This window comes from Nelumbo nucifera, chromosome 4, assembly GCF_055504915.1.
Source record: "Nelumbo nucifera cultivar China Antique chromosome 4, China Antique-T2T, whole genome shotgun sequence".
Lineage (NCBI taxonomy): Eukaryota > Viridiplantae > Streptophyta > Magnoliopsida > Proteales > Nelumbonaceae > Nelumbo > Nelumbo nucifera.
In genome coordinates this window covers 6,008,259-6,036,111 of record NC_142652.1, presented here as the reverse complement: position 1 = coordinate 6,036,111, position 27,853 = coordinate 6,008,259, and the positions used below count along the sequence as shown (strand labels likewise).

Below are 27,853 nucleotides of genomic sequence, written 5' to 3'. Positions count from 1 at the left end.
CAGATCGAGTTCTCCATCTGAAACTCTGTTTTTCGATTGGAAGAGGAAGAGAAAACTCATTCGGACTGACCTAGCCTTTTAGTCTTCCTATTTTTTTTTTCTCTCTTGGTCATTGCACCAAGAAGAGGCTTTGTGGTGATTGTGGTGACAACCAAATGCAGTGAGCAGTATTTCTAGGGTTTGCACCTAGTTTTTTATGGACTGTGGGTTGTGGAATCACTACTGTACTCCAGGTATGTACTGTTACATTCACATTTAAGTGTGTGACTACTGTGAATGTCACAGTTTGGGGTTGTAGGAGCTGGTTGTCTCCTTTCCTATAAGCTGAAGTGTTTTTCAGCTAGGGTTTTACTGACCTACAGTCCAACTGAACCTGTTTTTGGAGCCATTTTTAAATTACAGGTGGTGGAGGTACTGCTGCCCTCCTTGGTTAGTGTGCTGCTCTCTGTTTGGGTGGTTGGTTTGCCTACTATATGTACCAATAACAGTGCTGTAGAAGTACATAACTTCTTTATCAGTTAATTCTTGGAAAATCAAGAGTAAAACATTGGGTAAAAAGGCTACTGAGGATTCAACAACCTCTGGTATTACATCCCCTCAATGTAACCTTAATGGGGGGATGGACAGCATGAATTTCTCTATGACTATTACCCCCTTTGATGGCCTAAATTATCTGGAATGGTCCAAAGGCATTAAACCTAGGGGGAAAGCTGGTTAAATAAGTGGAAAGATTAAAGAACCAAAATCTGGTTCAACTGAATATGATAGATGGGACCAAGAAAACAGTATGGTTATGTCATGGCTTTTAGGTTCCATGATGTCTCATGTAAAGAAAAACTTCATATGGACTGATACAGCTTGTGATATTTGGAAACAAGCCAAGGCAACCTACTCTGAACGAAGGCATTTTGCCAAGATTTACCAGGTCCAAGCAAAATCTGAAGGGATGAGAGATACATCATATATGGATGGCCGAACCCTGCAGGAAGGTTGGGCGAAATTTCAAAAATTTCTCTCTCCCATGTGAGAATTGCATTCCCTATTTTAGAAAACTGCATTTTTAAGGATCAATCTTGAAACCAAGCCGGACCAGATCTGAAACCAAAAGGGAGAGGGATATACCTGATACGGAGTAACAGTAACCCCCAACGAAGATGTTCACGCACAAGGAGAAGACCAAAGACTGCTTCCACCGAAGATGACACGGTGTGAGGTGAAGCAGAATCAGCATGACGACTCTTCAACAAGAATATGATGGAGGGCTGGTGAGCATGACTTCAGATTGCCTCTTCTAGCGAAAGGCAATATCAAGAACCGTTCTTGATCACTCCCACTGGTGGAGATCGAACTGGGTAGGGGCGGCAAGAGTGGGAAAGAAAAGAGCAGTCAAACTGTAATGTCTTCTCTCTGTGATCTGCAAACTTTGAACTCTGTTCTGTTGTTATGTCTTTGGAGGTTCGCCCTGCTCTTCTATTTATAGCCTTAAAGAGAGGATCTCCTAATCCCATTAGGAGTTTCCTAATCCAAATCTTTTATTTGGATCTGGACTCTCTTTAAGAGATAAGGAGATATAGATCAACCTTCCTAATCAAATTAGGAGTTCCTTTGATCCAAATCTTTATTTGGATTTGGACTCTTTAAGTGGATAAGGATAATCCCTTATCCTATCTGCTGATCCAAATCTCAGATTCGCCCCTATTTAATAAATCTTATTAAGCTAGTTCGAATTGGGCTTTAGGCCCATTAAATCTATGTGCTCACTTATCCTCTTAATCTGCTGCCTAGTTGGTTCTCCTTGTATGGCGTGGGACCCAAACATTGATCTACACATCAGCCACATGGGTTCATCCTAGCCTATGTTACAAGGCCTGGCCGAATTCACTATAGGAGACAGTGAACCCCTGAGTCCATCACCATGAGCTCTTAATGGGCCCAACATTTACACTAAATGGTCCTTGGGTCCAGCCACCTTATGAAAACCCAAGGACTGTGGGCAGATGCAAGATTAGCCCATCAGGTATTACCCTCAATGTTCTTACACTTAATCTCTCAGCCCATAATGATCAAACACTACCCGACAAGAGAGGACCTCTCCCTCGGCTGCAAGGTACAGTGCTGCACTCTCTACTCACATGGATCCCGGGAATTAAAACCTTTTGCAAACATTTTGAAACCATAATATATCTTGCAAAACAAATTTCAACGGTTGAAATCGACTGCCGGCAGTTTTAGGTTTCCATCAGAGAGAGTGCATCCCCGATCATTCACTTTGTCCGACAAAGGGGCTGATCCTATCACTATGATTACCCACTCAGATGAATTCTCGGACTGTCCCAACATACCAAGGTTTTAACCCCCTCTAAGGATCTCACTGATTGGCATATCAAAGACAACCCAATCTGACACCTAGTTTAGTATCATTATCGAGTCTAGGGGTCAGGTGTAACATTCCAGTTTTGCCCATCTATCTCCAAGGTCTAGGACAATACTGGAATTCTGGTCCGGTTCAAGGTTTCAAGAAAACCCACACTACATGTACCTCAGGTCTCACCCTAGCAGCTGAGACAAGCCACCCCAACCAACTTGGTGGCACATCAGTGTCAGCCTTGGCAAGATAAATCTCCCCAGATTTATCCAACGGCTGTGAAAATTCTAAACTAACACGAGTCTCATATGTGTCCAGTTTAAGGGTATTACACAGAAACACACCATAATAACACAAATCAAATATGTACTTTATTCATTTACATTAAATGTCATAATGTACATCATTCTGATTAGAGCTAAGGGCATACACTCTTTAATAGCTCCCACTTATACTTAGGTCCAATCGGGTATAAGCCGGAGTCCCATGCTTTCCATGTGTTTCTTAAACACTTTCTGTGTCAGTGGCTTAGTCAATGGGTCTTCTACATTTTCCATTGATGCTACCTTCTGAATCAAGACATCCCCTCTTCCAACTATCTCCCGCAGTACATGGTACTTCCTCTCGATGTGCTTCGACTTCAAGTGGGCTTGTGGCTCCTTAGCCTGAGCAATGGCTCCAGTGTTGTCACACAACAATGGAATGGGTGATGTGCTGGATGGAACTACTCCTAATTCCTGAATGAACTTCTTCATCCATACGACTTCTTTGGCAGCTTCACTTACGACAATGTATTCGGCTTCGGTTGTGGAATCCGCCATGGACCCCTGTTTGCTGCTTTTCCAGCAAACAACACACGATCCTATCGTGAAGATATAACTAGATGTAGACTTTCTATCATCTGGATTTGACTGGAAATCGGCATCAGTATACCCCTGGATCTGTAGTGAACTACCATTGAACACCAGACAAAACTCTTTTGTCCTTCGAAAGTACTTTAGTATGTTTTTCACAGCAGTCCAATGCTCCTGCCTTGGGTTATATTGGTATCTGCTTACCACACTCACTACCTGAGAAATGTTAGGACGAGTGCACAACATGGCATACATGATGCTCCCTATGACTGAGGCATAGGAAACCTCTTTCATGCTCTCAATCTCTTCGGGAGTCTGGGGAGACATACCCTTGGAGAGAGTGACTTCATACCTAAAAGGAACATTTCCTTTCTTGGAGTTCTCCATGCTGTATCTCTTGACTATTTTGTCAATGTAAACAGATTGAGATAATCCTATTATCCTCTTCGATCTATCTCTGTAGAGTTGAAGACCTAATATGTAGGAGGCTTCTCCAAGATCTTTCATGGAGAATTGCTGTGAAAGCCATACTTTCACCGTAGTTAACATTCCTACATCATTCCCAATTAGTAGAATGTCATCTACATACAAAACCAAGAACGTAACCTTATCCCCACTGGTTTTCCTGTAAACACAGGGCTCATCCGGATTTTGCTCAAAGTCAAACCGGATGTTCCAACTCCTAGAAGCTTGCTTAAGTCCATATATGGATCAATTGAGTTTACATACCATGTGTTCCTGACCTACAGCTATGAAACCTTGCGGTTGCTGCATATCAATATCTTCAGTAAGATCTCCATTCAGGAACATAGTTTTGACATCCATTTGCCAAATCTCGTAGTCATGGTATGCTGCTACAGCTAGTAGGATCCTAATGGATTTAAGCATGGCCATGGGCGAAAAGGTTTCCTCATAATCGATTCCTTATTTCTGAGTGTACCCTTTCGCCACAAGACGAGCTTTGTAGGTCTCAACCTTACCATCGGGGCCCTTCTTCCTCTTATAGATCCATTTGCAACCAATTGCTTTTACCCCAAGGGGCGGATCTACTAGAGTCCAGACTCCATTGGTCTCCATTGAGTCCATCTCTGCTCTCATGGCATCTACCCACTTCAAGGAATCTGTGTCCAACATAGCTTCCGTATAAGTCACGGGATCCTCCTCACTGGTCGTGACTTCCACCAAGTAATTTTCTTGGTCATAGCAGTAACGAACTGGAGGCCTGGAATCCCGGGTAGATCTCCTAGGTTGGTTATTAACTGGAGCTTGTGGGACATCTCTCACTACACCTAGGCTCTCCTCATCAAGAACAACTTCTTGACGATGATTGTTTAGGATGTAATCTTCTTCCAAGAAATGGGCATTTCGACTACAGAACTGTTCTCTTGGGTCATAGAATAAATACCCTATAGAGCCTTTTGGGTAACCTACAAATAGGCAACGGTTGGTCTTGGATTCCAACTTGTCTGCACTTGTTCTTTTAACATGTGTTGGACAACCCCAAATCTTCAAGTGTCTTACACTTGGTTTCTTGTTGGTCCAAAGCTCATAGGGAGTCTTCGGAACAGATTTGGTTGGAACCCGGTTCAACACGTATATCGCAGTTTCTAATGCGTAACCCCAAAAGGATGTGGGTAATTCCGAGTGTACGAGAAGTGATCGGACCAAATTCAATAAAGTGTGGTTCCTCCTTTCTAATACACCGTTTAATTGTGGTGTAGCAGGAAGAGCTAATTGTGATACTATCCCATTTTCCTTTAAGTAGTCCCTGAATTCGTTAGAGAAATATTCGCCTCCTCGATGTGATCGAAGGGCCTTAATGTGTCTCCCCAACTATTTCTCGACCTCTTGCCTGAACTCTTTGAACTTTTCAAGTGATTCAGACTTGTGTCTCATTAGGTACATGTAACCATAATGAGAGTGATCATCGGTGAATGTTATGAAATAAACGTGCTGGTTACATGTCCTAACATTCATGGGACCACATACATCAGTATGTATAAGGTCAAGTGTGCCTATTGATCTTTTAGGCTTACCGTTAAATGGCCGTTTCGTCATTTTACCCTGAAGGCAAGGTTCACAGGTTGGAAGATCTTCTACAGTTAGAAAATCCAAAGGACCATCCTTTACCAACCTTGTGATGTGATCTATGTTAGTGTGGCCAAGTCGGTAATGCCACTGACACGTGGGATTAACTGTATCACGGGTTATTTTCTTGGGGTTATTATCCGATGTAGTTTCGGTTATATTTGTTTCTAGAAAAGGATGGAGAACATAGAGACCATTCTCAAGTTCTCCGTATGCGAGGAATTTGTTATTTCTTTTGATAGTAATCATATTACTAAAGAGAACAAAATATCCATCTGCACACAATTTTGAAACAGAAATCAAATTTCTTCTCAAATTTGGTGCATAAAGACAATCTTTTAATGTAATTGATCATTCTCTGAAATACAATTCTACAGTTCCTATGGCTATAGCTGCAACACTTGCAAAAGTCCCCAAGTAAAGAATCACATTTCCGTCACTCAGTCTTCTGCTTGTCATGAACCCCTGCAATGTATTACATGCATGAGTAGAAGCCCCGGAGTCAATACACCAGGAAGCAGAAGTCACCAACATATTGGTTTCTATGACAAAGGATTCAAAATTACCTTGTTTCTTGGTCTCCAGGTACTGAGGACAGTTCCTCTTCAGTGGTCGGCCTGCTTGCAGAAGTGACAAGCATCTGATGCTTTGTCCTTCCTCTGCCTTTTGGGCTTGCTAATTTTCTTCTGAAGCTTCTTCTTTGCCTTCCTCTTCTTCTTGCCCGATTTGCTACCCTCAACAAGCATGGCAATGGGCTCATCCTTCTTTATCAGTTCCTCGGCCCTCCGCAACATATTGCTGAGTTCCTGAGTGCTAACATTTAGCTTGTTCATGTTATAGTTCATGATGAACTGATTGAAGGAAGGGGGCAAAGAGTTCAAGATGGCATCAACCTTGGTGACATGATCTAGCCCAGATCCAAGAGCCTCCAGTTCATTGGTGTACCCCATCATCTTAAGACAATGGTCATGAACTAGTTGGTTCTTGGACATTTGTGCGGTCATAAACTGTTTCAGGACCTTATGACGAGTAGAATGATTTTGCTCCTCATACATTGTCCTTAGACTATCCAAGATATCCTTGGATCGAATTGTCGTTGTATCTGATTGTCTAAGGAGGCTATGATATAGCATTGGGCAAGAGAATTTTCTCCTTTCATTCTTGATAGTCCCTCCTGCGGGCCTTAGAAGCCCCATCACCCGGACGATCCGGAGCAGGGTTCTTAGCTACCTTGTCCAATTTCTCAAACGTTAGGACAAGCATAAGGTTACGATACCAGTCAGCGTAATTTGGGCCCTTAAGCTTATTGTCGTCCAATAGTTTGGCGAATTGTCCGTTTGCCATTTCTGATAAAGGGCAAAGCAAATATTAGTCCACAACCTTATTTGATTCATGTTATCTACATAGATATGGCTTTTAATCTATGTTCCATTTCCATTTATTCATCTTTGAGATTTCCCTCCTATCTCAGTGACGGAGATTGCGAATTATGTCTCTGGAAATGTGGGAAATCACATAGGGTGCATGGAGCCAACTGTTTCAGCTGCATAACCCCACCACTTTCTGTGAAGGATCATATCCACTCATCTTATGAGCTTTCCCTTTGGCCTCTGTCAGACAAGGTTCATTGCCATTTTAGGTTAAACATTTCTGTCCAGTGAGTACTCACCCATCATATTCGTGAACGCCAAGGTACCATGAGAGAGTCTTCCATTTTAGGATAAGCCCCTCCCACATCGGTCTATGACGCCCCTATCATCTTATGAAACAATCCAACAAATCCAGCAACAAATGGATAGCCCGATTTTATGATGCATTTCCTCATTACTGAAGGACCCATCTTCATGTTAATGATGAAGGCCTTTAGAGAGTTCATCACATGAATCTCCCTATCACATGCACTCATATTTCAGTGGAGGGAATGAAATATTGCGCCCTAGTTTTATTTAGGACAAACCAAAGTGGCTCCCACTGACTTTCTCAAAGCCAGATTTAGATGGGCCCTAAACGGCTAGGGATCCGCACGGTTCCTCTTGGGAAGGAAACTGGTGTGGGGCCCACCACGAAGAGAGATAATCCAATGATCTTAAGGACACCATGACAATGATGTGCATTCAGCCATGGTGTGCGTAAGAGACACTTATCGAATCAACAAAGGCCAAGTGCTTATGGCCCATGAACATAGCACATCACACACATCCATACATCACATGCATGAAATCCATAATTGATCCAATCAATTAAATAACTGTAAAACCCATATATTTTCATAATATTACCATTAATATTATCTAAGTATATGGGCTGAACTGCAAAGAGCAGTTTGGCCCATATAGCTTTTGTGTTGAATTGGGCTTAAAGCAGTTTTAACAGATTAAAACTAGGTTTTATAGCTGTGGGCCAAATTGCATCTTGCAATTAACCATCAATCCCTCGACCCATGTGAAAGAATTTAGGGCTAAGAACAGCCCCCATTGAACCACATATTCGGTCCAACCAGTTTGGTCCAATCTAGTTCGAATGGGTCTAGGATTTGATGTTTAATTTCAAGATTTAATTCAAGATGATGATCTGAAATTAAGTAACTGATACAAGACAATCAAGAATCAGTAGGAGGGTTGCTCGTAAGTTTGCTACCCTGTGAAACAAAGGTTAGTTCGCAGTATGCAGTTTCCAAAACTGCAAATCGCAGATGGCTGAACCCAAATCTGCAGAAATCTCTCCTTTGCGCTTTCTGCTTCATCTTCGAATGAAATAAAATAGAAAACCTAATTTTCTATTAATATTACATCAGAATTGAATTCCTACACATTCCGTCTAAAAATTAAAAATAATTAATTACAAACCATGAATGAATAGAAGAGTAGGTGCATAGATTTCTTGCGCCATTAAAGAATTCGATCTCCACCATACGAACAGTCCAAAAATCAAGAAAAATATATAGAACAGTTCTAAATATTAATCAGATTAATAAAGATTTAATTTCAGATCAACCGCCCAAAAATTGGGAACCGATTTCCCAAAGAAAACATTAACTGCGCAAATCGGGTAGAACGCCTTCTGCCCATTTGCGCAGATCTAGATTTGGCTTAATTCGGTTCAAGATTTGAACTTGGCTCTGATACCACTGAAGGGATGAGAGATCCATCAAATGGATGGCCGAACCCTGCAAGAAGGTTGGGCAAAATTTCAAAAATTTCTCTCTCCCATGTGGGAACCGCATTCCCTATTTTAGAAAACTACATTTTCAAGGATCAATCTTAAAACCAAACCGGACCAGATCTGAAACCAAAAGGGAGGAGAGGGATATACCAGATACAAAGTAACAGTAACCCCCAACGAAGGTGTTCACGCCCAAGGAGAAGACCAAAGACTGCTTCCACCAAAGATGACACGGCGTGAGGTGAGGCAGAATCAGCAGGACGGCTCTTCAGCAAGAATATGATGGAGGGTTGGTGAGCACGACTTCAGATTGCCTCTTCTAGCAAAAGGCAATATCAAGAACCGTTCTTGATCACTCCCACTGGTGGAGATCGAACTGGGTAGGGATAATCCAATCCAAATCTTTTATTTGGATCTGGACTCTCTTTAAGAGATAAGGATAATCCCTTATCTTATCTGCAGATAAAGATCAGCCTTCCTAATCAAATTAGGAGTTCCTTTGATCCAAATCTTTATTTGGATCTGGACTCTTTAAGTGGATAAGGATAATCCCTTATACTATCTATTGATCCAAATCTCAGATTCGCCCCTATTTAATTAATCTTATTAAGCCAGTTCGAATTGGGCTTTAGGCCCATTAAGTCTATGTGCTCACTATCCTCTTAATCTGCTTGGCGTGGGACCCAAACATTAATCTACACATCAGCCACATGTGTTCAGCCCAGCCTCTGTTACAAGGCCTAGCTGAATTCATTGTAGGAGACAGTGAACCCCTGAGTCCATCACCATGGGCTCTTAATGGGCCCAACATTTACACTAAATGGTCCTTGGGTCCAGCCACCTTATGAAAACCCAAGGACTGTGGGCAGATGCAAGATTAGCCCATCAGGTACTACCCTCAATGGTCTTACACTTAACCTCTCAGCCCATAATGATCAAACACTGCCCGACAAGAGAGGACCTCTCCCTCAGCTGCAAGGTACAGTGTTGCACTCTCTACTCACATGGATCCCGGGAATTAAAACATTTTGCAAACATTTTGAAACCATAATATATATATATATATATGTATGTATATCTCTATATAAATATATTTTGCAAAACAAATTTCAATGGTTGAAATCGACAGCCGGCAGTTTTAGGTTTCCATCAGAGAGAGTGCATCCCCGATCATTCACTTTGTCCAACAAAGGGGTTGATCATGTCACTATGATTACCCACTCAGATGAATTCTCGGACTGTCCCAACATACCCAGGTTTTGACCCCCATAAGGATCTCACTGATTGGCATATCAAAGACAGCCCAATCCGACACTTAGTTTAGTATCATAATCGAATCTAGCAGTCAGGTGTAATATTCCAGTTTTGTCCATCTATCTCCAAGGTCCAGGGCAATACTGGAATTCTGGTCCGGTTCAGGGTTTCAAGAAAACCCACACCGCATGTACCTTAGGTCTCACCCTAGTAGCTGAGACAAGCCACCCCAACCAACTTGGCGGCACATCAGTGTTAGCTTTGGCAAGATAAATCTCCCCAGATTTATCCAACGGCTGTGAAGATTCTAAACTAACACGAGTCTCATATATGTCCAGTTTAAGGGTATTACACAGAAACACACCATAATAACATGAATCAAATATGTACTTTATTCATTTACATTAAATGTCATAATGTACATCATTCTGATTGGAGCTAAGGGCATACACTGTCTAACAGAATCGTCTACTTGTAAGCAAGGAGACCATAGCCTATCTACATACTATTCATCCCTTACCTCTGTATGGAAGGAGCTGGACCATTATCAAACTATTGACTGGAAGGATGATGAGGATGCTAAAGCATACAAAAAACTTGTCTCCCAACAACGAGTGTTTGCTTTCTTGTTGGGGCTGAATCCTATTTATGAACCTCTTCAGGTACAGTTGTTAGGAAGTAGAGAACTTCCTTTGGTTCAGGAGGTATATGCCTTAGTTCAATCTGAAGAAAGCAGAAAAAAATCTTATGCATGTTTCTGAGGGGGAGCAACTAGTTGCTCTGGTTGCAAGAGGGGGTAACATTGGAATACAAAAGGGAGAATCAAGCAAAAATGGTGGCAAGGACAAGTTGTGGTGTACTCACTACCAAAAGCCTAGACACACTCGAGAGACCTGTTGGGAGCTAGTGGGGAATCCCAAGTGGGCAACCAAGAATCAAGACACATCAAAGAAGCCTCCTCAGAAGAAATTTACCTCTACAAATCTGGTTGCACAAGATTACCAATCTAATAATCAGACCACTGGTACTTCCCAAGAGCATCCTGGTGGTTCTGACCCTAAGGAAGACATCATTAATTCTTTCAGAGATCATTTGGAACTATACGGTAGGACTCTTGGACAGATGGATAGGTCGGCTCTTATGGTTTGATGCCCCTAAGTCAATGATCCAAGGTGACTCAGGAATAGAGGTACACACATGAAATGTAGAAGCACCCTTTACCTGATGTAGAAGCAAAGATGACCCATTATCTGTGTTTGTCACTAGATTGCAATGTCAAACATGTCAATTGAGCAAGCATTGTAGAACAACTTTTCCATCAAATAATAAAAGATCTATTTTGCCTATCCATGTTTTTTCTGATGTTTGGAGCCCTATGAACATACCTACTAAGGGTGGGAACAAGTATTTTATCAACTTCATTGATGATTACTCTACATACACTTGGATATATCCTATGTGTTCCAGAGAAGAAGTACCCAAAATTGTGAAAGATGTCCACCGCATGATCTTTACTCAATTTCATGTTGAAGTTCAAAATTTCCAACCGGATAATGCAAAGGAATACTTTCATCATGACTTAGCTGATTTTTTTTCATCTCACGGATCTCTTCATAGAAGCTCGTATGCCAGAACACCATAACAGAATGGTGTTACTAAAAGGAAGAATTGACATCTTCTTGAAGTTGCTCGTAGTATGATGCTACACATGAATAATCCAAAACGGTTTTGGATTGATGCTGTGATGGCCGCGGCTTATGGTATCAACTGTATGCCATCACGTATCTTGCAATACAAGGCCCCACATCAACTTCTCTTTCCTCAATCTCCTTTATTTTCTATTCCTCTACGTGTGTTTGGTTGTAAGTGCTTTGTTCATGACCTGTCTCCAAACCGGGGTAAGTTGGACCCCAAGTCTATTCCATGTGTTTTTTGGGGTTATCCATCTTTCAGAAGGGCTACAAATGCTTTAATCCTGTCACACATAAGTACTTTGTATCGATGGATGTGTCCTTTTTTGAATCCGAACCCTTCTTCCAAGCCTCTCCTCAAGGGGAGAGTAGTGTGGAGGAGGGGCAAGTTCCACAAGTTTCTCTCCCTTCTATTCCTAACTCCTCTCCTTTTCGTGTTTTCGTGAGGTGTCGTAAGGGACAACTGAATTCAAAGGATGTGGAGCAGCTAGAGGCTATACATCCGGCATCATCAGATTCCTTTAAGGCAAATCCAGGTATACTTGTTCCCCTTGACATTACTACCTATTGCTATTGATGATTCTACCAATGATCTTGATGTCCCAATTACTCATAGGAAGGGTGTTAGATCATGTACTACTAAGCATTCTATTACCCACTTCTTGTCCTATGAAAATATCTCACCCTCATTTCGTGCTTTTCTAACTACCATTGATTGTGTTTCCATTCCCAAAAGTGTTGCAGAAGCCTTATTTATACCTGAATGGACAGATGCAATGAAGGAAGAAATTTTTGCTCTACACAAAAACAACACCTAGGAGTTGGTGGATCTTCCTAAACGCAAAGAGCCAGTGGGGTGCAAGTGGGTATTCACTGTAAAGCACAAAGCAAATCGGTCAATTGAGAGGTATAAGGCCAAGTTAGTTGCAAAAGGATATACATAGGTGTATGGGGTTGATTTTGTAGAAACATTTGCCCTAGTTGCTAAAATGAACACTATTCGGATTATACTATCCTTGGCCATTAGCTTCGATTGGGAACTTCACCAACTGGACATTAAAATTTCTTTCTTGAACGGGGATCTAGAAGAAGAAGTATTCCTGGGTGTGTAGCACAAAGGTGTGAAGGGAGAGTTGGCAAATTAAAAAAAAAAAGGTCTTTATATGGTTTAAAACAATCCCCGAGGGCTTTGGTTCAGTAGATTTCACTTGGCTCTTCAACAAATTGGGTTCAAGCAGTGCCAGTCTGACCATACTTTATTTATCGAAAGGAACCAAAAGGATGTTGTGGTCTTGATTGTGTATGTTGATGACCTTGTAATTACGGGGAATTGGGACTCTGAGATTCAGAGAGTTAAAGAATCCCTTGTTGTGCAGTTTGAGGTGAAAGATCTGGGACAGCTACGTTATTTCCTTGGTATTGAAGCTGCCTGCTCTCAAAAGGGCATCTTCATTTCTCAAAGTAAATATATCCTAGATCTCTTACAAGACACAGGAAAGTTGAGAGCAAAGCCTGCAGATTCCCCTATTGATGAAAACTATAGTCTTGGTGATTGTACTGGAGAACCAGTGACAGATGTTAAGAAGTTTCAAAGATTGGTAGGAAGACTTCCCTACCTATCAATGACTTGGACAGATATAATTTATGCTATTGGTGTCCTTAGTTTATGCATGCGCCAACAACCTCCCATTTAGGGGCAACTGAGAGAGTGCTCAGATATCTAAAGAAATATCCAAGAACTGGGTTATTATTCAAGATTTTTTTTTATCAATAATAGTGAATTTTATTAAAGTATTGAAAATTACAAAGCAAAGGAGCTAAACAATCTTAACTCCCGTATACAACCAATGTACACCCAAAATGTAAAGCAATTACAACACAGCCCAAAACATAGAGTTTCTGTTCACCCCTTGCCTAGCTAGACCATCTGCCAATGAATTTGCACTTCTCTTTACCCATGTACATTGAATTTCAATGTCCTTAGTCAGCCATTTAAATTTCCTCTTTTCATTGCTATAATTCCAAAGCCTAGAGTTGTCCTCTTTTAGCCAGCTCACCACAATTTCAGAATCTCCTTCTATGATCAATTTATTAATATTCATGTCCTTGACCCTTTGTACCCCTTCAAGGGCTACTAGTATCTCAGCCCTCAAAGAATCTCCCACTCCAATTGGAGGTCTACACAAATGCAGATTGGGCCAAAGTAATTGATGATAGAAAGTCAACTAGTGGATATTGTACCTTTGTTGGTGGAAATTTGGTCACTTGGAGGAGCAAACAACAAAGTGTAATGGCCAGATCTAGTGCTGAGGCCAAGTATAGGGCCATGGCGCATGGAGTTGCTGAAGTGTTTTGAGTAAAGAATTTAAATTGGAGAGTTGGGCTTCTTTGTTGATGGTCCAATGTCTCTCTACTGTGACAACAAAACTGCCATTAATATTGCGACCAACCTAGTTCTTCATGACAGGACCAAGCATATTGAAGTTGACAAGTATTTCATAAGGGAAAAACTTGAAAAGGGAGAAGTTTGTACCCCTTACATCAGTTCCAAGGGACAATTAGCTGATGTCCTTATAAAGGGTCTTCACTATTTGCGGCATAATGAGTTGTGTGACAAGTTGGGCATGATTGACATATATGCTCCAACTTGAGGGGGAGTGTTGTAACATGTTCTGTACTAGCGTAGGTGTATTTTTGGCATTTCCTCCTCTATTTGTTATAAGTTGTCACCCCAAGTATAAATACTAACCTAGGTGCCGCCAGCCACATATCTTTTAAATGGACTCAAGTTTAAGATGTGTTTTTCATAACAAATGTTTTGCATGTTGCAAGAAAAAATAAATCATTAGAGACAAACAGGAAGAAACAGGGAATACAACTAATGTGCCAAAATATAGAACCCTAAGAATGTTAGAAAAATTGACTTTTGACCCATTACAAATTTTGACATACAATTTTAAAAAGGAAATAACTTCTAAATACAAATACCTACTAAAATAAATCCTAAAACTACTATTGCTCTAACTCAAAACTCAAAATTGAAAAATAGAAACTGTGACAGAGGCATCAATTTCCTGTAAATCAGTAATAACTATTGATGCCCAAATAGCACCATCTTAGTCTTGTTGATGAGTAAGTGAATGACCTATCTAGTAGCACCCAAATCTAGACAAATGGGAATTTTCCACAAATTTAGACTGTAAGTCAAGTAATATAACTTGAGACAGTTTTCTCTCCACTTTGAAGTTAGACCCAAGTAACTTGCAAAAAATTTTGAATATCATCTCCTCTATGTCACCTCAGCACGGTTCTTAAAAGTGTATCTGAAATTGATTACAGAAAGATACCTGCAAGTCATTATCTTTGCACCAACGTGAATCATAGTCAACTCGATGCCAACTCTCATAAATTTGGAGTAACTGAATGTGATCACCCCATCCAGAACCATCTGGCAAGTCCAAAGGAGTGGGTTTTCTTTTCTTCTCAGTACCTTTACTGCAAGTGGAGCATATGGCGTAAGGTTTCAACATAACCTAAGCATGTCAAAAACAGATGAGCATATAAAACTTGGTAAATAAAATCAGATAATGGATGGTAACTACAAGATCATGTTATCAGTTAAATAAGGATAAGATAATTAAACCATCTCTGGAAGGAAATGAAAATAAAGTCCAGCACATCCTGATCCTGGATTGAAGACTTCATTTCCATATAGTAAAATTTATGGAGATAATGAAATAAAGTAATTTATTTATATAATGTGCTTCCTGAAAATATACCATCTGTTAAAGATATTGATAAAATATTATTCCCTAGTGATAGAAACTTGTGAACAAGGTAGCACATATAACTTCAATTTCAAATTCCAAGTTGATTAGTCCTACTTTACCGTTATTCTGCAAATAGTCGAAGTTAGGGGATAGGATTTCAGCAGTGAAAAATATTTTCTCCTAGTGAATACATAAAGATGAAACCAACTTATCAATAATGAAATACAACAATATAAAATAAGTTTAACCTTCGACCAGGAAGCAATGTGGTTTCTGCAGATAACATGGCAGCAACAGTCAAAGCCTCAGACAGACATCCTAATTCATTTGCCTCTAACAATGTTCTTGAAAGTGAAGGTTCTAATGGGAGCTCTGCACAAGATTCAGTAACAATGCCAAGGCTCAGAGAAAAGAAAAGGTTATATATCTAAAGAAAATTGTAACACCACGTATTAATTAAATTTAATATTCAAACTGCATTGCAGATCTATTTCAAGTAAGAATATAGATATAGACATTCAGTGGAAAGAGCATAATTTCCAGAGTTTAGTGACTAGTGACAACAAAAGCAGCAAGCAAGAAAGCTCAAAATAACCCCCAGGGCATGATAGGCGAAAATTGGCTAGAAAAACAATTATGAAGTGACATTTTGACTGCCCAAAGATTGTAAAATGAATGAGAAGATTATGATCCAAATGATTTCATAAATACATGGGAGCTCTGATTTTTCTAGTTACTTTATGGGCACAATAATGCAGTCTCAATAATTTTATTTTATTTTTATTTTTGGATCCGCAAGAGTAATCAATAATTTTATTCATTTCTCCAAGCCCCCCCCCCCCTGGAATTTGTTTGCTAAACAATGGTTCAGTGGTTAGTAGTCAGTACTCAGTAGCTAGAATGATGAAGGCTGGATTCAATCCTAGCTGGTTCCAACCCCCTAAGACTTTATCAACTTAGTTAGTTTGCTCCTTGCAGAGGATATTATTGAAATAATGTTTTTTCTTGCGTTTTGTACCTTACACAGAGGTACGAAAAGAGTTTCAAAGGGGAGTCTCTTTCTGGTTGTTATTTGCATTTTATGGGAGGAGAGGAATCCTAATGCTTTCCCATATTGTATTCATCCCATTCAATGTGCGAGGTGACAAGTATCAAACTTCCTTAGGTTTCCATTATTTATGTATTTAGAACAACACATTAGAAAAGCAATGAATTTAAAGGAATACCAACAAACTTGATTTTTTTTTTGATAATTACCAACAAACTTGATTATGAGATTGTTTCTCATATCCTTGGTTATCTTTGTCAGAGTCAGATAATGAGACTGAGAAAAGAAGAAGACAATTGTTGGGTGTGTCAAAAGTGGCAGTCGACACCCAGGTAAGAGTATTTATATTATAATAGTGAAAGGACCATTATGTCCTCAATATACAAATAATGTACAAAAGAATAAGAAATAATCTAATGTACAAGAAAGCATAAAAAGACAAAATAACCCTTTGGCGCTCATTGTCTCTACAATCTTACCATTGATTGGGTGATTGAGTCACCTTTATGTCTGTGGTGTTCATCCAATTATTTCGTTGGGGCATGTTTCTTCATGTCTAATATGTAATATCTCATTCAATTGGAAACCAAACTAAGCTACTGAGCTAGCCAATGATCTAGCCTAGTGAAGAGAAATGTGGACACAAAGATTTTTCCCAGCCCTTCATTGTCAATAAAGCAGGTTATTTAATGTATATGTTTTTTTCTGGGCTATGGTTGTGGGAAGCCTTTTTCTCTTGGTAAGACAGCAATAGCTGTAAATGTTGCATATGCAGCATAATCTTGGAAATCAAGAATTATCAATTATGTACATATAACCCAAATGAGGATGACGATATAAATGAGCAAATATAGGAAGAACAAAATCACAAAACCATGCATTCAACAGAAGGAATATATATGAGAGGAAAATAAGTAAGACCAAATTGAGAAGATTTTTTTCATGGTAGTCAACTGAAATGCTTTTGTTCCTTAAATGAGGTCAGTCTGTCAGTTTAGTCCCCCTCCAGATATCACTAATTGTGAATATTGATGGATCCAGCCACAGCAACAGTTGCCCATTGGCATCATTATGGAGAAGGGTGCTTCTGATTAGGCTTCTTCTGATTCAGTTTCAGTTTTATATAGCCACTGTACTAATATTATAGTTGTAGCATGGTGATAGCAAACAACATGGGATACTTCAACAAAGATGATTTTGTTCATAAGCAACGACTGACCATTGACATCTTTCTTTTTTTTTTGTCTTTGAAGAATAAAGAGAAAATTTCATAAATAGACGAAAGGAGTACAAAAGATATCACCTGAGAGAGAGACTAATATATCCCAGAAATCTCACACACAATTCACAGGCACTCAGTGAAAATACACAGCTCAAATGAAAAGAAACTTGTATTCATTCAATGGAGAGTAATAACAGTGGTCGGTTCTTCGAGAGACCGCCGGCTCTCCCAAAACACTCAAAATGTTTCTCACCGCACCCCCCTTCCCCCTATCCAGAAATTCCCATATATTATTCCCTCCTGACATCCTAACTAACTCCCTCCAGAAATATTCCCTCCTGACATCCTAACTAATTCCCTCCAGAAATATTCCCTCTTGATATCATAACTAACTCCCTCCAGCCATGCCCAGCTGGCATATCTACACATTTCCCTCAACCGACTGCCGACCTGGCTTGCACTGCCCTTTCCCTCTCCTGGCATACGTGAGGATAATTGGGGGCTTATCAGAGACACAATCACTGGATTCACTAAACAACTTCATCATCCTCCTAATAACATCAAGACTACAACCGACTCAACGAGCATCCAGCCACAATAGACCAGACTCATGCGTAGATCAAAAAAATCCACCAACCGGAGACCTGATAAAAAACCAAGCCACACCTTGCAAAAAAAACTACCCTCAATCCTCTTCCACAAACCCATCCTCCTGGCTTGAATCATCCTCGTCCCAAATCTCACCTCCTTCCCCAAAAACTTTTATTTAACTTTTCTTCTCTCCTCCTTTCAAATTCCTCAAAAGCCCTCCTAAACCAACATAGTTAATAAAACAGAAACTCTTTTATTTGACCATTGACATCATTGTGGAGAAGGATGCAAAATTAAAGGCTCTAAAACGACATAGTTAATAAAAAACAGTGATCAAGGTAATTCCAAGAATTTAAAGCCATTATTCAAAAAGTGTTAAAATTTAAAAAGCAATAAAGTCACGCTTTGATTGAAGATTATGGCCCTAGATTTAAAAAAAAAAAGGAAAGGAAAGCCAAAGTGACTCATTTAACCAATCTTAGATAATGAAAATGAAATCCTTAAGATAACGAGGATATGATACATAAAACCCATGATGCTTTGAAAATCATACCAGAAAATAATAACATTCCGCTATAAGTATATAGCAACACTAAAAAAATATTGGTGGGAAGCTAAGCCATTACCAGCCATTTTTCGCCCAATTTGTGTAACTAAACCATTTTCATCTATAGAATCAATAAGATATAATTGTTTTAAAGCATCTTCCAGTGACTCACCTGCAGTAATGGTCAATATTAAGGACTGCTTAGTAACAATGACAGAGAGAAATAGGAGCATACTGAAAGCAAAGAGAAACATTATAGATAGGGATGGCAATTTTCCCCGTCCCCGTCAGTACACAGCTTCCTCGACCCAATGGGATTAGGGATGGAAATTACCTTGATGGGGACAGGGATTGATAGTGATACCCAACCAGGGATGGGGACGGGGATGGGGAGTGAATTCCCCACCCCACCTCGACTCCATTATATATTAAAGATATACATATATATATATAACAATATTTATATTATTTATATCAAATATATACATATATATTTTCTAAATCTATTTATATTAAATATATACATATATAAAAATATTTATATTATTTATATCAAAATATTTTTATATTTAAAAAATCCTTATTTTAAGCAAATCTATTTTCTAAAAAAATAATTTAAAACTTTGGGGATTTGGATCCTCAATGGGGAACCCATTTTCATTGGGGATCAGGGATGGATGATCACTTTTATCCCCAACGGGGATCGGGGTTGGGGACGGGGATTTATTTCAAAGTCGGGGTCAGGGATGGGGAGTATGTTCCCTGCCTCGTTGCCATTCCTAATTACAGACAACATATGATTCAAATAAAGCATGCTAGTTACTTAGAAATAAAAAGTCAAGAGAAAGAAAACAAAGATTTGTTCTTACGTGAAGGAGGGTCAAGAAAATCAAATTTGAGAATATCCATGTCAGGGAGGTCTAATGATTTCAAATAAAGGACACTTCCAGCAAGAGAAGACCGCTGTATTTCGGGGACTGTCACATCTAGAAAGTCATCATGGTAAACTATGGAAGGATAAAGCCGGTAACACTTTCCACGGCATGTTCTTCCAGCTCGTCCTGCACGCTGATTGGCTTGAACTCTGCACTTATACATACATAAATTAGTAACTTTATAATAATAAGAAAATGTAGTACTTTCAAGAACATATTACTGGTGACAAGTGGACGACTGGTCATGAAAAAACAACAATACTAAAGTCTATATAAGACTATATTGGAGTCTTTCAAGAGGCGGAGTACCAGGAACCATATTTTCTGGGGAATACAGAAGTCTCTTATAACATTTTATACTCTTCTAAACTTTTAAACTGTTTGCACTGTATTCTCTCCATCCTTTCAGATGCTGAGAAGTTTCCATTTTTAATTAATACAATTCTAGGTTATAGATTAAAAAAATGTTTTGTAGATTTCCTCAGTTAGTGATGAATGAAATTGAGTAAAGGTTTAGTTTGAAATTTCTTCTTCTAGATACCAGTTGTGCACAATTTATCCGCCCATATCTAACTAACTTCTCTATTTTTCTTCTCCTTTTCCTATCAAATCATCCTTCACTTAGTTTTATCCAATGTTCGCTAAGTATGTGGAAAACATTCCAAGAAATAGGTGTTTACAGGTGAATAGCATGTCAAAAAAAATCATTCCACAGTGACACAGCTATAAATAATACTTAGTTACATAAATAATTTGGTAGTAGTAAAAATAGGTAAATCAAAGAACGGACTTCTCATTGGATGTCACCTTTCTCATGACACCCTGTATATGGATGCCAATGGCAAAAGTTTTTCTGTAAACTTCAGCTCAGAGCACCATCAAACTACAATAAGTACTGTGCCAAGTGACATGTGTCATCATGGAATCCAATTCTTCTCATAGTTAAAACTTTTCCCATCCTATCTCTTGACAGTATGGCCGGCCAAAAATAAGAGGAAGAGAAGAGAAGAGAAGAGGAGAAGAAGAAAAGAGAAGAGAGGAGGGAAGAAAGAAGGGTTTTGCAATGTAACAGTGCTGGCGGCACCAGCCTTTATTTTAATATATATAGGGCGGCAGAAATAACAAGGGAAAAGACCCTTGTGCCCCTGAGTACAATAACAGACATAACAGAAAAAAAAAACAAAATAAAAAAACACTTTAATTAGCCAAACAGGCCCTAACATCAGCAACTAAATTATTTTTACATTATTTTAACACTCCCCCTCAAGTTGGAGCATAAATGTCAGTCATGCCCAACTTGTCACACAAATCTTTGTGCCGCACATGATGGAGACCTTTGGTGAAGATATCTACAAGTTGTTCTTCTGAGCTGACATATGGTGTACACACTTCTCCACTTTCAAGTTTCTCTCTAATAAAATGCTTGTCCACTTCAATGTGTTTCGTCCTGTCATGCAGAACTGGATTAGCAGCAATATTGATGGCAACTTTATTGTCACAGTAGAGTGACATAGGATTGCTTACTGCGAAACCCAGTTCACCTAACAGATTTCTTATCCACGTGATTTTCGCAACCCCATGAGCCATCGCTCTATACTCTGCTTCAGCACTGGATCTAGCCACCACACTTTGTTTTTTGCTTCTCCATGTGACAAGGTTTCCTCCTACAAAGGCACAATACCCTCTGGTAGACTTTCGGTCATTGACTGCTCCTGTCCAATCTGCATCAGTATATACTTCCACTTTTAAGTGACTGTGTTTCTAGAACAACAAACCAGCTCCAGGAAACTTCTTGAGATATCTCAAGATCCTCTCTGCAGCCTCAAAGTGAGTTGTCCTAGGGCTGTGCATGATTTGACTAAGGACACCCACTGCATAGGCAATATCAGGCCTGGTCATAGACAAATACAAAAGTCTCCCCACAAGTCTCTGGAACATCTTTACATCTTTCAGAAGCTCTCCCTGACTGTCTCCCAGATGGTGATTAGGTTCAATAGGTGAATCAAATGGTTTTACCCCCAACTTGCCTGTATCTTCTAGGAGATCTAGTACATACTTTCGTTGGGAAATAAAGATGCCCTTGTGAGAGCGGGCAACTTCAATTCCAAGAAAGTATCGTAAGGGGCCTAGATCCTTCACCTCAAATTTAGTGGCTAAGAATTTTTTTAGTCTCTGGATTTCAGCCTCCTAATCTCCTATGATCACTATGTCATCCACATACACAATAAGAGCTGCAATTTTACCTTCACCTCTTTTCACAAACAGAGTATGATCTGACTGGCATTGTTTGAACCCCATCTGTTGAACTGCTAAATGGAACTTACTAAACCAAGCCCGAGGTGATTGTTTCAACCCATATAGGGATTTTTTTAACCTGCACACCTTTTGTTCACTGCCTTTGGTACAGAACCCTGGGGGTTGGGTCATGTACACTTCCTCTTCCAAGTCACCATTCAAGAAGGCATTTTTGATGTCCAGTTGGTGAAGATCCCAGTCAAGATTTGCTGCCAAGGAAAGAAGAATCCTGATAGAGTTTATCTTGGCTACTGGAGCAAAAGTCTCTGCATAGTCCACTCCATATACCTGTGTGAAGCCTCTTGCTACCAGTCTAGCCTTGTACCTTTCAACAATTCCATCAGCCTTGTGTTTCACTGTGAATACCCACTTGCACCCCACTGGTTCCTTCCCTTCAGGAAGGTCTACCAACTCCCAAGTGCCATTTTTGTGTAATGCATCAATTTCTTCCTGCATTGCATCTGTCCATTCAGGTTTTGACAAAGCTTCTGCCACAGTCTTAGGAACGGAGACACTATCCACAGAAGAGAGAAAGGCACGGTACGAAGGCGAAACATGCTCATAGGACACAAAATTAGAGATAGGATGATTAGTGGTACAAGACCTAACACCCTTTCTCTTAGCAATAGGAATATTAAGATCATTGGTGACAGGTGAATCAACGTTTAAAGGAGCAGATATATCAATGGGAGCAAGTGTACCTGGTTGATGAGACAGATCTGCATTGGGTGAATCCGATGATGTTGGTTGCATAGTGTCAGGCTCCACGGCTCTTGAACTCTACTGGCTCTTATGGCGACGATGAAAAACCCAGAATGGAGGAGGATCGGGTAAAGGAGGTAGTTGAATTTGAGTCGTCGCCTGTTTCTCCTCAACCCTACTCTCCCCCTGAGGAGAAACCAAGAAAAAGAGTTGATTCTCAAAGAATGAGACATCAATGGAAACATAGTACTTGCGAGCAATGGGATCATAGCAACGATACCCCTTTTGAGATAAAAGGTAACCAAGAAAAACACAAGGAATAGTTTGAGGATCAAGCTTACCACGAGTAGGGGACAGGTTATGGACAAAACAACGACACCCAAAAACACGCATCGGAATGGTGGACAGCGGGGCTATAGGGAACAAGAGCTGATGTGGGGCCTTATACTCTAGTAGTCGAGAGGGCATGCGATTGATGATATATGTCGCACACAAGACTACATCCATCCAGAACTGTTTTGGCACATTCATATGAATCAACAAGCCACGAGCAACTTCGAGAAGGTGACGGTTCTTCCGTTCAGCCACACCATTTTGTTGGGGTGTCCTGGCACAAGAGCTTCGCTGAAGTGACCCACTCGAAGCAAAAAACTTCGTGAGATCACTATGGAAATATTCCTTTGCATTGTCCGACTGGAAGATATGGATTTCCGTTTGGAACTGAGTGAACACCATGCGTTGAAAATCTTTCACAATTTGTGGCACTTCATCTCGAGATCGCATAGGGTAAGCCCAAGTGTATCTAGAATAATCATCAATCAAAGTAACAAAGTACTTATAGCCAGTCACAGTAGGTAGAGTAACAGGGCCCCAAACATCAGAATAAACAATATGAAATGGACATTCAAATCTTTTATTTCGTAAAGGTAAAGAACTTCTACAATGCTTACTCAACTAACAAGTTTGACACTGTAACTGACAATGACTCAAACAACTTTGGGAACATAACTTTTAACGACTCAAAAGAAAGATGACCTAAACGACTATGCCATAAATAGGCTTGACTCTCGCTTGACGAACTCGTGGACTTTGTCGCCACTAGACCAGCATTATTCTCCAACACGTAGAGACCATCTACCATGCTTCCTCTACCAATCGTCTTCCCTGAGGTCAAATCCTAAAACACACATGAAGACGGAAAAAAAGTGACTAAGCAGTTCAAGGAGTGAGTCAGACTACTAATAGACAACAAATTAATAGGTAATTTCGGAATGTGTAGTACATTAGGAAGAGTAACACCAAGTGGGAGAGGTATGGTGCCTCGGCCAGCTATGGTAGAAAAAGAACCATCAGTCAGTCTTACCTTATCTCTCCCAGAGAGAAGGTTATATGTCTGAAACAAATTAGACTTACCGGTCATGTGATTTGAGGCTTCGGAGTCAATAATCCAAGGAGAATCAGTAGTATGAGATGACACATGGAAGGTTGTGGCATTACCTGATGTAGACGCAAACGAGGTAGAAGGAGTAGGCCCATATCTATTTGGCAGAGAGTCCTACCATACAATTCCAAATGTTCACGGAAGGAGTTGATAATATCTTCCTTAGGGTCAGAACTGGGATGTCTCTCCTAAGTTATTGAAGGACTAGTCTCTGTCGATGCCATATTAGCTGAGTTATACCTTTTTTTATTCTGCTGGCTTGGTTTCTTGCCCTAATCAGGTGCTGACTTCTTACCCAAATCCTGTGCCCATTTAGGTTTTCCATGGAGATCCCAACATGTATCTTTTGTGTATCGTGTCTTCTAGCAGTGAGTGCACCAAAGCTTGCTCTTATCATCTGATTTTTTTGAGTGTCACCCTTTTTAAAACCACCTCCGACATTTGTATCTGAATTTCCCCGGACAGCTCGGGCAACTGACTCCAATTCTACACCATTCATCACACTTCTTCTTTCTTCTGACTGCACCAAGGCATACACCTCCTGAACTGATGGCAAGTCTTTACTACCCAAGATCTGCACCTTGATGGACTCGTGTGACGGATTCAGCCCTAGGAGGAAGGCAAACACTCGTTGCTGAGATACAAGTGACTTAAAGGTCTTTGCATCTTCATCACACTTCCAATTCACATTCTGATAGTGATCAAGTTCTTTCCATATTGATGTCAAATCAGAATAGTACATCTAGAGACTCCTCTCCCGTTGCTTGCAAGTAGAGGATTCAGCTTGTAGTTGATATATCTTGGCATAGTGTCTCTACTCTGAATAGGTGGACTTCGCTTGTTCCCATATCTCACAAGCAGTTTCAGCCCACATAAAAGTCTTCCTTGTGGCAGCATTGAAACCAAGAGCCAAGACATCACCATACTGTTCTCTTGGTTCCACCTATCATGCTCAGCACTTCCATACTGAAAGAATGGTAGGATCCATATAATGGATGCCAATAAGGTTGCGGAATGGGTGGGCGAATTTCAAAAATTTTCCTACCTTCTTCCAACTGGGAATCATATTCCCTGAATTTAGAATACTATATTCAAGGATCCTACTTGAACCATAATCGAATCAGATCTGAACCAAAAAGCAAAAGGGAGGAATATACCTGATCCGGAGAAGCAGTATCTCCCAAAGTTGGTGTTCACGCCCAAAGAAGAAACCAAGATCCGCACCTGCTGAAGATGACACAGCTGTGGATGGAACGGAACCAACAGGGTGCGTCCTACACACTGGATCCTTCGCAAGAATCCTCTGGAAACTCTGAACACTGAATCTATCTCAGTCTTTTTCGCAAGACTGATGTCAAGAACTGATTTCTTGACTCCCTATTGCTGCAAAGATCAGATCTTGCAAGAGGGAAATGGCAACGGCTAGAGGAGAACTCCTGGGACGAAGATGGCTGAACTGCTTCTCTTCTCTCTGGAGTTTGTATGAGATCTAATCTCTGTTTTGCAGGATAATTTCTTGCACCACAAACCCTTGGTTCGAAATCTGATATATTTCTCTTAGGGTTTTTCCTCTTTTTCTTCTTGATTAAGAAACCTCCTATTTTGGAGTTATCCCAATCCAAATCAGTATTTGGATATAGGATTATCTTAATCCTATCTGCAGATTAAGTTAGCTTACTCCTGATCTTATCAGGAGGTTACCAGATTCAAATCTGTTTTGAATTTGGTCTCCCAGAGTGGATAAGGTTAAAGGCCCTATCCTTTTACTAACATTAATCTCAGATTCGCCCCATAGATGGGTGATCATATCAGCCCAGCTCGAAATGGGCTTTTGGCCCATTAAGTGTTCAGTGTTTAACTAGTCTCCAATCTGCTGCCCAGTTGGGCTTCTTTGTATGGCGTGGGACCCAAGCTTTGATCTACACACCAACCACATGGGTTCGGCCCAGCCTTTATTACAAGGCCCAGCCGAATTCACTGAAAAACTCAGTAAACCCCTGAGCCCATCACATGGACCCTATGGGCCCAACACTTACATTAAGTGGTCCCTGGGCCAAGCCATCTTATAAGAACCCAGGGACTGTGGGCAGGTGCAAGATTAGCCCATCAGGTACTATCCTAAATGGTCTTACACTTAACCTCTCAGCCCTTAATGATCAAGCATTGCCCGACAAGAGAGGACCTCTCCCTCGGCTGCAAGGAACAGTGCCGCACTCTCCACTCACATGGATCCCGGGAATTAAAACCATTTGCAAACATTTCGAAACCGTACATATATATATATATATATATATATATATATATATATATATATATATATGATTTTGCAAAACAAAATTCCAACGATTGAAATCAACTGTCGGTAGTTTGGTTTCCATCAGAGAGAGTGCATTCCCAATCATTACCCTTTGTCCGACAAAGGGGCTGATCCTGTCACTATGATCACCCACTCAGATGAATTCTCAGACTGTCCCAACATACCCAGGTTTTGATCCCCATCTAAGGATCTCACTGATTGGCATATCAAAGACAGCCCGATCCGACACCTAGTGAAGTGTCATAATCGAGTCTAGGGGTCAGGTGTAACTTTCCAATTTTGCCCATCTATCTCCAAGGTCCAGGGCAATATTGGAAATCTGGTCCGATTCAGGGATTCGAGTAATCCCATACTGCATGTGCCTTGGGTCTCACCCTGATGGCCGAGACAAGCCATCCCAACACTTGGTGGCACACCAATATCAGCCTTGGCAGGATAAATCTCCCCAGACTTATCCAATGGCTGTGAACATTTAAAACTAACACGAGTCTCTATAAGTGTCTAGTTTAAGGGTCTTACACAGAATTGTACCAAACAACATGAATCAAACATGCACTTTATTTATTTCCACTAAATAACAAAAGTACATCAAATCGGATTGAAGCTAAGGGCATACAAAACTGTCTAACACATACTTCGGTTTCTTCACTCTCCCATTGATGTTTCCTATTTTCCCCCTAGCAGTGATGTAGAGTTTTATTCCCCTAGACCACTCAAGGTAATTCAGACCATCAAAGGGAATAACAGCCATGGGAAAGCTCATGTCCATTCCCCCACTCACTCCATTGTGGCTCCCTGAAATCTCTGAAGTAGCAGAATTCTCAGTCGACATGGTCAAACAGTAAATCAGTCCCAAACACAAAACAGAGGTACTATTTGGCAGATTTTAGACCTGTATAGTTTTAATAGTCCCAACCTACCAGAATTCCAGAATGTCTAACAGCCACTAATCAGCAGGAGAGATCCTTCTTACTTATAGTCAAATCAAACCATTGAGAAGACAGGTCATCCTTGACCTACAGTTGTCTTAACACATGAACAGGATCACACGATCCAAAAAAACAGGGGGTACACAGATTCGACAGCATTCAGCCGCCCAGACTCATAGGGTTTCCACTCAGCACATGACCAAGGAGGGTAAAGAAGAGAAAAACAGGGAGAACTGTACCAGTTGTAGCTGTTTTTCAGTCCCAAATCAGATTTCTGTTCCGCCCAGGTTCTGCTAGTCTGTTCGATCTGTTCTCTCAGTAAGGTTGTTCGATCTGCTCTCTTTAATCAGTATTCCCGCTCTGATACCATCTTGACAGTAAGGCCGGCCAGAAATAAGAGGAAGAGAAGAGAAGAGAAGAGGAGAAGAAGAAAAGAGAAGAAAGGAGGGAAGAAAGAAGGGTTTTGCAATGTAACAGTGCTGGCGGCGACAGCCTTTATTTTAATATATATAGGGCGGCAGAAATAACAAGGGAAAAGACCCTTGTGCCCCTGAGTACAATAACAGACATAACAGAAAGAAAAAACGAAATAAAAAAACACTTTAATTAGCCAAACAGGCCCTAACATCAGCAACTAAATTA

At 40.3% G+C, this 27,853-nt stretch overlaps 1 protein-coding gene and 1 long non-coding RNA gene across 2 annotated transcripts in view; both read right to left on the bottom strand.

Annotated features, from left to right (window-relative positions):
- The window catches only part of LOC104591669 (RNA helicase family protein), a 49,944-nt gene that overhangs the window by 6,279 nt on the left and 15,812 nt on the right, over positions 1 to 27,853 (bottom strand). The window contains exons 9-12 of the mRNA XM_010250621.3: positions 19,462 to 19,676; positions 18,672 to 18,764; positions 15,433 to 15,556; positions 14,762 to 14,909 (exon numbers count right to left, since the gene is read on the bottom strand). Coding sequence (XP_010248923.1) covers positions 14,762 to 14,909; positions 15,433 to 15,556; positions 18,672 to 18,764; positions 19,462 to 19,676 — 580 coding nt within the window. The remainder of the gene's footprint in view (positions 1 to 14,761; positions 14,910 to 15,432; positions 15,557 to 18,671; positions 18,765 to 19,461; positions 19,677 to 27,853) is intronic.
- LOC148791987 (uncharacterized) lies at positions 5,593 to 12,287 on the bottom strand. Its single transcript, XR_016085721.1, has 2 exons — positions 5,874 to 12,287; positions 5,593 to 5,772 (listed from the first exon to the last, which is right to left on the bottom strand). It is a non-coding gene; the product is annotated as an uncharacterized LOC148791987 (long non-coding RNA).